Consider the following 12,900-nt stretch of genomic DNA (forward strand, 5'->3'; position numbering starts at 1 on the left):
TAATCAATAGTGCAACAAGATGGAACCTACAAGTGTAACAAAACATAGCAAAGCATAATAATCAATAGTGCAACAAGGTGGAACCTACAAGTGTAACATAATATAGCAAAGCATAATAATAAATAGTACAACGAGGTGGAACCTACCTGTGTAACGTAACATAGCAAAGTGTGATAATCAATAGTGCAACAAGGTGTATCCTGCAAGTGTAACATAACAAAGTATAATAATTTAATAAAATGCTGTTTCATACTGGGCACTACTAACATTGAACATTATGAATATTGTGTGTTATCCCTCTAGTAGGGTGTATTAAATAAGCATAAACACTTTATAATTAAATTTTGGTTTGACTACTAGAATCACTAAAGTTGTAATCTGACGAATCACTGAAGTATCCTGTCTGAAATCTAATGGGGCATTCAGAAAGAACCATTATGTGGCAGTGCTGTACTATGTAACATAGATGGATTAGTTGGCACCACAGGACCCGGAAGCACGTAAACAAAGGTTTTCAAAATAAGCAGATGAAGAAATTAAACAGCTGCTAGGTCTCCAAATTTATTTATTTGAAATAGATAGATAAATAGATTTGAAATAGATTTTCATTCTTGGTTTGATTTTGCTTTTAATTTTGATAGATGGATTAGTGCGACATGGCCAGGACGTGATTACATAGGAATGATGACCAGCACAGTGCCAGCATAACGGGAAACATGCTACATGGCAAATGATTACACCCTTGTTTATGGCAGCCATCATGGTACTGCAGTGGCCTCATTGTGGGTGGTCACATGATGAGAGGCATAAGGAAGTTGTTTGGACAGTGTTCATATGTACAATGAAGCACCTCAGAGCTGCAACATTGGCACTGTGAGCAGGAAATGTAAGGCAAACACAGCAAAATGCCAACCTATTTCTTCACATAAATGGGCTAGAAATGGAGAGATAGTGAAACCAGAAATGAGTCAAGAGCAAGTAGATGAAGAACTACATTAGAAGATAGGGTAAAGAAAAGAAGTGAAGGCCTCTCCAGACTATTTTCAAAGTAGAAGTTTTGGTGCCCCTGAGAGATGGCCACTGAGGCTATCAGTGAGCTCTTCGTGTCACTTTCCACAGGGTGACCTTAATCCTCTTACAGAAAAACAAGCAGGCCAGGGGACTGCTGGCGACCTATCATCATGCACATTAACTGTCACATATAAAGAAGCTTGACACTACATCTCCTCCTGCAGCACAACTGATCCTGAAGAAAGGAGAAACAAAGGGAATTTCATTCAGACAGTACCATGGTCTGCATACTACACTTCTCTGCCACCTGGAGAATGTCACATCTCCATGGTCAAACCTCATTATAGTATCATAGAATCACATGAGGTTACTAGGCTATCAACCCGGAGGTCATTTCAAGCCTAGCTGTTTCATCCCAATGTGATACCATAGATACTCTAGTCAATACCCAGGACTGCATTTAGTAATCACTGCCCATGTCCAGGAGGGTTGTGGGCGCTATTCCCAGTATGAATTTACAGTGGCCCATTCACTCATCCAGGTGCCTTTTGAACAGTGTCATAGAGGTGCTCTGCTTCACATGAACTGGCAGCCTATTCCAAAGCTGTAGCAGTTGCTGGGAGACAGGTCTGTCCCTCTAGCACATCCTGTTCAAGTCACAGACTTAGGTCCCTGGAACAGGTAGCCAAACACAGTCAAAAAGGCAACTATAATTCATGAAACACAAACCAACACTTTGAACCAGTATAATCTTCTTCTTTATTACGATCTGGTACCTCGACCTTTCACCTTCAAAGGATCATAAACACAATGTGCTACCAACAGTTTAAATACACATAAAGTAGTGTTGGTTAGCACACAATTTTCACATTAATTACTCACTTAATTAATCAATCAAGTTTTAAAGTAGTCACATAGTTTTTTCAATTTTTTTACAAAAAATACCATTATTTAATTCTTTTAAGTGCAATTTTTTATCCACAATTTTTTTAAAGGTGCCTTATAATAATATATCCATAGTACATATAGAGTAAATGTAAAAATAATATCCAAATAATTAACTAAATACATAAAAATAATAAAATAAATAAATAAATAAGCAAAAAATTCTATCAAATCTAAGACATTTTATAAATTAATTATAAAGTAATCATATCCTATAATATTAACTATATGAATATAAATAATTTAAACACTTAATTCCAAATTTAACCTATAAGGCTTCAGTGTGTTATACTTTAAAATCATTCTAGTTTCTAATTCCAATAATCTTTGAGTATAAATTCCCCCACTTTCAGAACAAAATGGTTTGCCCAAGATACAAAACCTTAAACTATTAGGGCAACCCCCATGTTTTTCAAGAAAGTGCTTGGCCACAGGACTCACTTCATTATGATTTTTGATGTCTTTTAGATGTTCCAAAATGCAGATTCGAACCATTCTTTTGGTTTGTCCTATGTACCATACATTCACACAAGAACAACCTAAAATGTATACTACCCCCACTGATTTACAATTAAAGCGGTATTTAATGTGAAAACTGTGTGCTAACCAACACTACTTTAGTTGGTTTGCGTTCCCTGGAACAGGTAGCTCTAGTCCTATTTGATTTATAGGTTTGGGTCTTGGATTGCTCCGTAAGCCAGGCATAAGTCTCCCCTAAGAAGTCTATATGATGCTGAGTATAATGACAGGGACTTTAGTCAGTCAGTGTAAGGCACGTGCTGGAGTCCCTTGATCTTTGGTAGAAACCCCTGAGGTCTCTCCAGTTGCAGCAGGTGCTTTGTACAGTACATGCCAAAAGGGGCATTATACTTAATTATGGGACTGATTAGTGATGAGTTTAGAGGGTATAACCTCCTTTGCTCTAGAGGCAATGCCTTTGCTAAGCAAGTGTGCTACATAGAACGCCTTCCTTACTACAGTAGATACATGGTGGTCAAAGTTAAGGTCACAGTCTATTTGTGATCCCAGATCCCTTGCCACTTTGTAGGTGCATAGGGTATTATTGTTAACTGGAAAGTGTGAAGGGACATTGTTTTTACCAAAGGGAATGATGATGCACTTCTTTGCACGTAGTATGAGACCGTGACTAAGACACGAGTCGTTGGTCTGCTTAAGACCCTATTGAGTATACTGACATCATTTGGGGATTCAGTAATTGCACCCAGTTTGCAGTTGTCTGCAAACATGGTCAACCACAGCCCCTTAGTTTTGGCCTCAACTTCTGAGATGTGTATAGTGTGTTATTAAATACAAACTCCTTTGTCACTGTAAGACAAAAACAGGTGGTAATCACTACAAACTACATCAGAAATAGAAGTCAGTGGCAGCAACTGGTGCTATTCAGAGTCTAGACTGCCAAACCATATATGGTAATGCTTCCAGTAATAAGTTGGATCTCTTTCCCTAACCTCTGCCTTTAACTTGTGAAGCTGATCAGGGTGATATGTCTGCAGTTGCTCTACCTGCTCTGGCACTGCTCACAAGAGCAGGTAATGCCAGTGTTATCACTCAGCTTCTTGGTAAGTGGGTGACAGATATAAATCTTTTATGTGGAGCTTTCATACTACCCCAGTAGGCACTCCATATAGTCCTTATGTAGCAAATAGAGTGTGGAGTAACATAGTACAAGGCTTGACAGGTAACTGTCATGGTTAGGAAGGCACACCCTTTCAGGGAATTGAGAACAAAGGCACTACAGGTTGTAGACTTGCTGTAGGGAAAGGTCCCCCTCACAGGGAACAGAGATCAAGGGAAAGACAGGTTACTGTACTGCAGTGTAGTGGATAACAGCGAACCATATGCACATACCACAAGACATGCTCCAGGGGATATGAGGCCTGGCTTTCTGCATAGTGCTGATGGTTGGCAAGCAGTAGTAACATGCCAGTTGCATCTGCTTGTATGTCACAGGGCTTGAATGGTGACAGCATATTAGCACACAAGTCTTTGGTCACCAAACAGGGGCAAGGGACAGTGCTGAGACATTGGAGAATGGTAAAAACAGTATTGCATTCACACACACTGACTGTCCTGTGTAATACACATGATTACACATATTGTCATAGAATTGAAAGAGCAGGCAACAATGTGACATTTTGCACACCAGAGACAGAGGTGTTACTACAGGCCATATGCACACATGCACACTTGACATGCATATATTTGAAAAGCATAAATCATAAAAGCCTTCTGAGGCCAGGTGTGGCAGGGAATCATGCAGGTCATCGGTGCTGTGGGTAGTCATAATAGAACAGTATTATAGGTGCATCACACTCACCATTATGATACAGCATGCCACAACCAAGGCACAATCTATTGACAGAGACAAGTGCATCACAGGAGGTGGTTCACCAACACTGAGGCACCTCACAGAAGTGGAGTAATTCCTGGTGTCCCTGCACATGGTGGGTGAAAGATCCATAATACCTAATGGTGGCTTGAATGTGGAAGCTGGACTGGTAACAACTACCCAGGCATCTAAAGAGGATGCACCAGGACAGTACTAGCATATTGCATACTATAATACAGTGATCCACTAGTGTGAATAGGTTAGTCAGCACAATACACCTTATATCTTTTCTCCAGGAACATGGGGTCTTCTGCAGCCATGACAACCTGCACCACAAGGTGCATATGTCCCTATAGGTTATGGAAATAATAAGTATGGTGTAGTGTGTGTGCTCCACATGTGGACATAACAGACATATATGATCCAGCACTGCCACAGATACTTATTTTTATGCTTTCACACTTTCCCTGGGTGGGTCCAGAACAACAGTTAGGCACATGCTTTATGTCAGTGGGTCACCTGTAGCTGACAATGCTTGCATTAAGCACACGGCACAGGTCAACACAAAGGAACTATCAACAGCAGTAACACTGGAGGCCATGCACATCTCTCTCCACAGATGAAATAATAATGGAAAAGCAAGCTTAATCACCTGCATCCCCTGTATTTAACACTGTACAGCCTGTCCATGGTAGGTCATCCCAAACTGCACAAGAGTTACCACCACATATGGTATGAGTTATCTGCACTATCCCTGAGATGCACTCATTCATGATGTGAGATAGGTGTGTAGGTGGCCATTAATGCCATGATTCCAAGACATTCCCTAATCAAGGTGTCACCCTTGCATCAGTCAGTGGATGTGCAGGTCAGTGATCCAAGGACAGATTCCCACTATGCACACAAGTCAGAGACGTTGAGTATACTGCTTGGCCTTTATAAAAAACAGAAATGTCTGCAAGGACTGTAGGACATCCTGCAATGTATGCAGAGTGACATGGCTTATAGTGCCCTGGAGAAAACACACCTGCTAGAAGCAGTGGTATCTCGCTTGGCAACCATTGGTATTTCCATGGGGGTAACTGCTAAATGCCCACTGTTTTCATGCTAGTGGATGGCTGCACAGTACAAGGTTTACATAGATAATGCACACTGTTTTACAGACAGCATCACTCTTCCCTCTGTCATAGCTGCCTCCACCTCTAGAGTTGGGCACTCCCATGGTCATGGACAACACTCTTCTGGATCCATCATGGACCCCCCCCCAAACCAGCTTTTTTTGGGTCCCGTGGTTCCACAGCATCACACTCACCCTTTTGGTCTACTGACTTCTGTGCCAAAAAATGGCTAGTCTTGTGGTCATGAATGCTGACCTTTTAATGTCTGTCCACACTGGGGGCCCAGCCAGATTCCCATGCTCATAAAGTATTATTCATCCAATCCTGATATCATAAGAATAATGGAAGTTCTACCCCAAAACTGGAAAATCCAATCTTTGACTCCCCTCAGCTTCCTAGCCACTTGTACGGCTACCACATCCACCTCCTTCAACCCTTGCACCTATGCTAGGATTGCTGTTCCCTGTAAGTGTGCCCATACTACCTGTGCAAACGATGATGACTGTGACCTTGCCAGCCCTCTGGTTTGTGTGAGTATGGTAATGTCTGATGTGCAGTATAACCAGCTGATAGCCTTAGTTTTGTTAATGTATACATCAGTTTTATTCCATGTTGTCCACATAGGGTTACCACCTGTCCCACTTTGTGAGGGACAGTTCCTCTTTGGGCAGTTGTGTCCTGCAAAAAAATTGTAAAAATGGCAAATGTCCTGAGATTTTAGGGCAAAATTATTTCCTATATTTTATGTAATAGTTGCATAAAACAGTTATTCTGTATCTGAAACACCTAAATGTTATAAGAAACAGAATAAGCAACTGAAATGATACAATAATAAGCTTTTATTTAGGCAAAAAAATTAAGTTCTGTCCTTTGTACTGGCTGTGGGTATGTTTTGGCCTTCAAAATCTGACATTTCTACCAAAAATGTCCCACTTTGGGCATGTGAAAAAGGTGGCAACCCTATGTCCATGTCATGGTCCATGTTTACCAGTGCTACTACTTACTGCCTCATGTGGAGTACTAGTGCAGCTGGTTACCAAGTCTCCTCATCTGACTTCTCCTCCACTGCTGCCACAGGTCTCTCTGGGGGTACTGTGATGTTCCCACATTAATTACCACACAACAGAAGTGAGCAATCATGAGTCTGAATACATGTTCTTTAATGTTGGATATCTGCAACAGTGCTATCTTCACCGTGGTCTGTGAACTACAGATGGGGTTCACCATCCACAGTTCTTGCATCACCTGCAGCACGCAACAGTGGCCTGCTGCACAAAACTATTCCCTTGAGGACAGACATTGGTACCTACAAAGTCCTGGATATGCTGTTGCCATAGATGTTCAAGGGAATAGTTTTGTGCAGCAAGGATCATAAAGGTGTATTCTGATGGGCTGGATGAGCGTTGTCATAGTGGAGCAATTATCTATGGTGTCCCATAGGACTTAGGAGCAGACTAGCTGTTCTGTTCTGTGTATTTATTAATAACATGGGGTTGTTCTTCCACAGTGCCATTATTATGCAATATGCAGATAATTCCATTTTTTCTATTCTTAGCCCCCCCTCTTAATGCCACATACTCAAACTGGGTATGGTCACAAGCCAAGTTTTTACCCAGGTTGTACTCCAAATGGTCTGTTGTGGTCAGTGCATATACTGCCACAGTGAGCCAACTAGCCAAATAAGCTCCATGCTTATTAGCTCCAGATCAAAAACACATGGTAGATCTTCACTCTGCACTCTGTAAAATGTCAACAATAGATAGGATTATGTTGGAAGTGGTGCCCAGTATGGAATCTGTAAATATTACCTTAGACCAAGATCTTAAACTTGCCTTGCATGGCTGAACTTCAGTTAACAAACTCTGTGATCGCCTAGGGACCCTCTGATAAACAAATCACCTTGTCAGCAGCAGTGCTACCTAAATTCTTATAGGGTCGTGTGCTGCCTAAATTCTTATAGGGTCATGTGCTTCTTATTAGTACTTCTGTCTTTGTGTTTGCTAAATTTAAAACTTCCTGTCATAAGAAATCTGGATTTCCTGCTATTGCACATAGTCTCGTCAGTCACTGTTTTCTTTGAGAATATTACTCTAAAATGAATTCAGCTGTTCCAAGTCAGTCTACTTTTTAAAATTCTTCATAAAAATTCTGCGCTACTGTCTTCCATCATTATTGATTAAAACTCACCCAGCTAGATCACTACAATCCCTTAATTTGATTACATTATCTGGCTCTCCAACTCAGTCATCTTTTAGTGAATCTTGATAACTGATGATCCTGGTTCAACAAACTGCCCCTTATTGGTACGCTTTTACAGGTTCAAAACAAGCACACATAAAAATATTTTTGTTACCTCTTGGAAGGCCTAGACCCAAAGTACCAAGGGAGATTTCATTTAAACTTTTTTAGACTGTAGTACATTTAATCATCAATAGAATGTACTCAAAAACATCCCATCTGCCTCTGTCAGCAGCTCATTCACTCATATAATCCCTTTCTGCCTGAACACTTTTATTAATTCTATTTAACCACCTTTTTCCTGCTCCCTCCCTTATTAATTTATTAGTTTTGTCTTTCTCTTCTTCCTGTCATATTATACATTTGTAAAAATGTAAACAACAGTCTTGAACACACTGTAATCTAAACATCTTTTTTGTTGATTTTCAAGATGTTCTAAATTTTTTTAATGTTCTACGTTCTACTTGTATTAACTTAACCTCCTGTACATATCCAAATTAATCTATATTAACTTAACCTGCTGTACTATCCAAGTAAACTTGTATTAACTTAACCTGCTGTACTATCCAAGTTAATCTGTATTAATCTAACCTACTGTACTATCCAAGTTAATCTGTATTAACTTAACCTGCTGTACTATTCAAGTTAATCTGTATTACCTTAACCTGCTGTACTATCCAAGTTAATCTGTATTAACTTAACCTGCTGTACTATCCAAGTTAATCTGTATTAATCTAACCTACTGTGCTATCCAAGTTAATCTGTATTAACCTACTGTATTATGGTCTTTTCTAGGCTGAGATGGAAACTGGTTTATTGAGATCAGGGCTCTATCACAGTCAAAAAATTAAAAATAAAATAAACAATAAAACTGCACAAATATTTTATGTGGAATAAGTTCAAATGTCCCCAGTCAGAAAGTTTTGCCATGTTAATTCACAACTCTGATGTTGCATAACCTTGGATTTGGTTACAATTTTTTTTCATTTAGAGTCTGTTTGATAGATCAGGTTCAAAAAATTGGGGTCTCAATCAAAACTGCCTGATCAATTTACCAGCCTTGAGTAATTTACCCAAGTTTTTATGACCTCATTTATATTCAATAAGGTGACGCAGGGAACTAAAGTTCACTGCAAGGGTTCAGAATGCTTTGCTCCCATGTAAGAAATGTTAATGTCTTTTGAACTTGGTATGGCTGATTGTGACTAGCTTTAAAATGAGTTCATTTAGCCAAACCTTCACTCACATTTCAAGAGCTCAAATCAAATAAGTACTTTGGTGATACTTTCTTGTTTCATGTAAATAAAATGTGTTAGATGGTATGAGCTCGTTTACAAAACTGTTCCTTACAATCCTTTTTTTAAACATACTTACGAGAACATCTTTATGCAGTTTGCCCATGTAGTGTTATCTGATCAGTAACACTGATTAGATTACTTGTTATTTTGTTTCATCACAATAGTCCTGTGCACTTTTTAGCAAGGCATTGCCAAAGGACATAGGAACCATCATAGTATGCCTGTACCAACACTACCTAATACCTGTATCACCTGAAAAAAATGCATTCTGTTTAGCTTCCTCAACAGCCCATTGCTCAGCTCTGTATTACTTGTGCTGTATGTTCATACTCTGTACTAGACAGGTGACCTGGGTGACAACACAGAACCTAGCCAAGTAGCTTAGAGTTTAGCAGGTGGATTTGTCATTCCCCCCCAATGAGAAGCATACTGCTTACCTCAGGATTAAATTTTATGGGTACTTATCCAATCATGTAGGTAGAACTTGAAGGAGATCAGTGAGTTAAATTGTTCAACGTGCAAGGAGAGCTTGTTCCATAGGTAGAGAATTCTTTGGCTGAGGAACCTATCTTTCCAAGAGGTCTTGTTTATGTTGTGATGAAGGCTGAGGTCTTTGGGATGAGTGTTTTTAGTGTAACAAGTATTTCTGAAGTTGAAGAGGTCTAATAGGACAGGAACTTTCATAGCCCAGAAGGTGAGGCAGATATCACCATCAAGGAGCAAGTACAAGGCAAAAGAAAAGACATTTTTTTAGTCACTCCAGGTAGCTAAGGAAACTTAACCCTTTATTTTTAGATTAAAAAATGTCACAGTCTTTCTAGTTGGCAATGTTATTGGAACAGTGCATTTTATTCTGTTATCGGCCTAATGAGGGATAAATGGAGGAGTATCATGACATCTTTGGACCTGAAGGCATAACTAATTGGGCAAGGTAAAATGATTTATTAACTGCAACTGATACAAGATGACCAAAGAATAGTATATTATCGGTGAAAGTACTAAGATATCTAAAGACTGCATTGATCTGAAAGATGATCTGGCTTATGTGTTAATCAGTAGGATAGACTTGTTTCCCAAAGACAACTATACTACATTTCTGTAACATTAGTACTGTTAACTACTCTTGAGAGGCATTTAAGATTAGGCACTTGCTTTTACACATGCCACATTTTGCCTGCTATACTGCAAAACGTATTGTGTTACTCGTGTGAAACTGTTATAATGCTTTTTGGGTGTATGATACTGATTAAAAGCCATTCAAAATGTGGTCCAGTTGAAGAAATATAATTTGAAAAAAGAATAGTTCCTAAATAATTTAACAAAACAGACGTTCTAGACACTGGCCTTCATTTGGCCATATAATGTCCTCTCTTGCTCTTTTTTTTTAAATACAAATACCAGAAATAGTATCTGATTATAATCCGTATCAGTGTGATTTCCCCATTTTCTCTTGGGCCTTTGTTAAACGTCTCCTCACACTAACTAATCATTTATGCCTTGTTTTCCCCATTTTCTCTTGGGCCTTTGTTAAACGTCTCCTCACACTAACTAATCATTTATGCCTTGTTTCTGGCTAGAAATGAATGTATTTTGGCAGTTCTAGATGGTAATGTGCAACACCACTGTGAGACGTCCTAGAACAGTAACACAGCCTCCAGGCTGAGTGACCCTATGCTCTTGGTTTCCTTTTTCCAGTTGTACAAATTATTGAATGACTTTTAATGAATTGTTACAGAAGTACAATCACATGCATCTTTTATTAGTAAATCATGCTCCTGCCATACAGTTCTATGTACCTAACAATGTTATTGAACGTTTTTAGGTTCAGAGGAAGAAAGACGTGTATTTGAAAAAGCCGATCTCCAAAACAAGTTGGCCCAGAAGCCTGTAACTGACCTTGAAGTAAAGATTAAAGTGGTGGAAGCCATGAAATATGGATGTGACTTCAATGTTTCAGCAGTCATTGTTAACAAGACTTCATCTGATCGAGTGTGCAGGCTGATGTTCTGTGCCCGAACAATCAGCTATAATGGCGAAATAGGGAATGAGTGTGGAATGAAAGATCTGCTCAATCTTGAAATCCCAGCTAATCAAGGTAATTGTTGCCACTGTAGCAAAGGAAAGCTGAACTAGCCTTGTTTTTGCAGATTAGGCTGCCATCACCATCCTCAAGTAGTGCTTATAGCATGTTAACTGATTGCTGTACTGTCTGTATTTTCCAAGTTGGTGATCTTCAGGTATAATTGGTTAGCCCTCAGGTGACTTCCTTTGTTAACAGATTATGCTTTCGCTTTTTTCCCTGAAGTGAACCTTTGCTGGCTCCTGTGATGTAATCTAATGTGTCAGCAGTTGTTTCCTTTAGTACAAAATTGTCATGTTTTGCAGCATGGTGCTGACTACCTCTTTGGTTGATAAGTGAGCACTTTAACATATAATAATTTGCCATGGAAGTACAGAGCACATCAGCATCCTTTACAACCTGAAAATAGCTGTTAGACACATTAATACATTGTCTGACATTGTATTATGATTAATAATGTGAGCTATTTGAGCAAGATATCAAAATGTTTATTGATTTTATCTGACCAATACCCAAGTTTAAACCTGCTCTTGATCAATCAGCCTTGTACATTCTTTCTTATTATAAATCTGCTATCCTGTATCTGTGTAAAACCAGCATCTGATCTCCGGAGGTTTTTTTTTTTCAGTGTACTTGATTTATGGTGTGCCAAAACAGAGGAGATGACTAAGAATTATTTTGTTCTGTTTGAGTATGAATAAACCAAACTCACTCTGCCCTTGTTACGACCTGAAGCATTAAGTAGCAGTGAAGATGATACTGTGGGGTCTTTGAGGAGGAAGGAGACCTTTCACAGATAGGACTAGATGATCTCCAGAGGAGGATCACATCCACCTCAGAGGACAGTTTAAAATGATTCATTGAGTGCCCACCCTTTGTGTACTGCCATATAAGACTGTTCAGAAGGAGTATCTCAGTGACATTGCAGACCCTGCGTGAACAGGAAGATGCGATTGAATAGCTAGTTAGCTGCACAGAAGGTGAAACAGGTGAAACAGCTCAGAGCAGAGATGGGCTGACATTTGTAAATGCCCCTCTGTGGGGCAGCACCATACTCCTTAGTGCCTTTCTGCCTTCCTCCTATCTGCTGATTTGCTCACTTGGCATACCTGATACTGGTGATAACTTCTCTGCTCTTTCCTATTCCTAGGTAAGCAGCTGCAGCTAAAGAGTGTTGCAGTCAGGCTCCTGTTGGCTTAGAGATGCAGTCTTAAGCTCAGATGCAAACACCTTTACATTAGTGTAAATCCCATTATTGGCCACTTGAGAAACTTGACTGGTTTTGCCTACCACTCCTAAGCAGCCAGTTTAAACTCTTCTATCTATCTAGTCAAGGAGTAGAGAAATGTAGATCTAGAGAAATACTAGAGATCTTGGACTACACAATAAGATAGGAGGAATAGGGTGCAGCAGGATATGAGTACATAAGGTCATAAAAGGAGACTTTGAAAGAACAGAGTACAGGAGGAAATACAGGGACAGGAGGGGTCTTCAGCTATACAAGGTACTAGTTTCATTCTTGATCAAAAGAAGTATTTATTTACAGAAAGGGTGGTGATTCCTCGCAATGGTCAGTGGAAAGTAAACCAAATTTATTCTAGATGCATACCTATTAACTGTACAGATTTTCACAGAGTGTCCAGGTTTTTGCCTCATATTTTTGGTCTGTTTCTCATACAATTGTGGTTTTCTGGCAAGTCACTGAGGGTTAAAGTAAAATAATGACCGCAATTTGAGTTTCACACTTCATACCCTTCAGAAAATTCATAATAAGGGAAAATCTGTTATTCTATCAATTTTCTAAGTTTGTGGGAGCAATATTTGTCCCCTCCCATTGTTGATGGTTTTGTCCAGATTTCT

At 39.4% G+C, this 12,900-nt stretch overlaps 1 protein-coding gene across 1 annotated transcript in view; it reads left to right on the plus strand.

Moving 5' to 3' along the window:
* Window positions 1-12,900, plus strand: part of TGM2 (transglutaminase 2) — a 596,777-nt gene that overhangs the window by 456,051 nt on the left and 127,826 nt on the right. The window contains exon 10 of the mRNA XM_044090196.1: window positions 10,783-11,055. Within this exon, the coding sequence (XP_043946131.1) occupies window positions 10,783-11,055 (273 nt within the window). The remainder of the gene's footprint in view (window positions 1-10,782; window positions 11,056-12,900) is intronic.

The sequence above is a fragment of the Protopterus annectens genome, chromosome 12.part0, assembly GCF_019279795.1.
Source record: "Protopterus annectens isolate FY-2018-M chromosome 12.part0, PAN1.0, whole genome shotgun sequence".
NCBI classification, from domain to species: Eukaryota; Metazoa; Chordata; order Ceratodontiformes; family Protopteridae; genus Protopterus; species Protopterus annectens.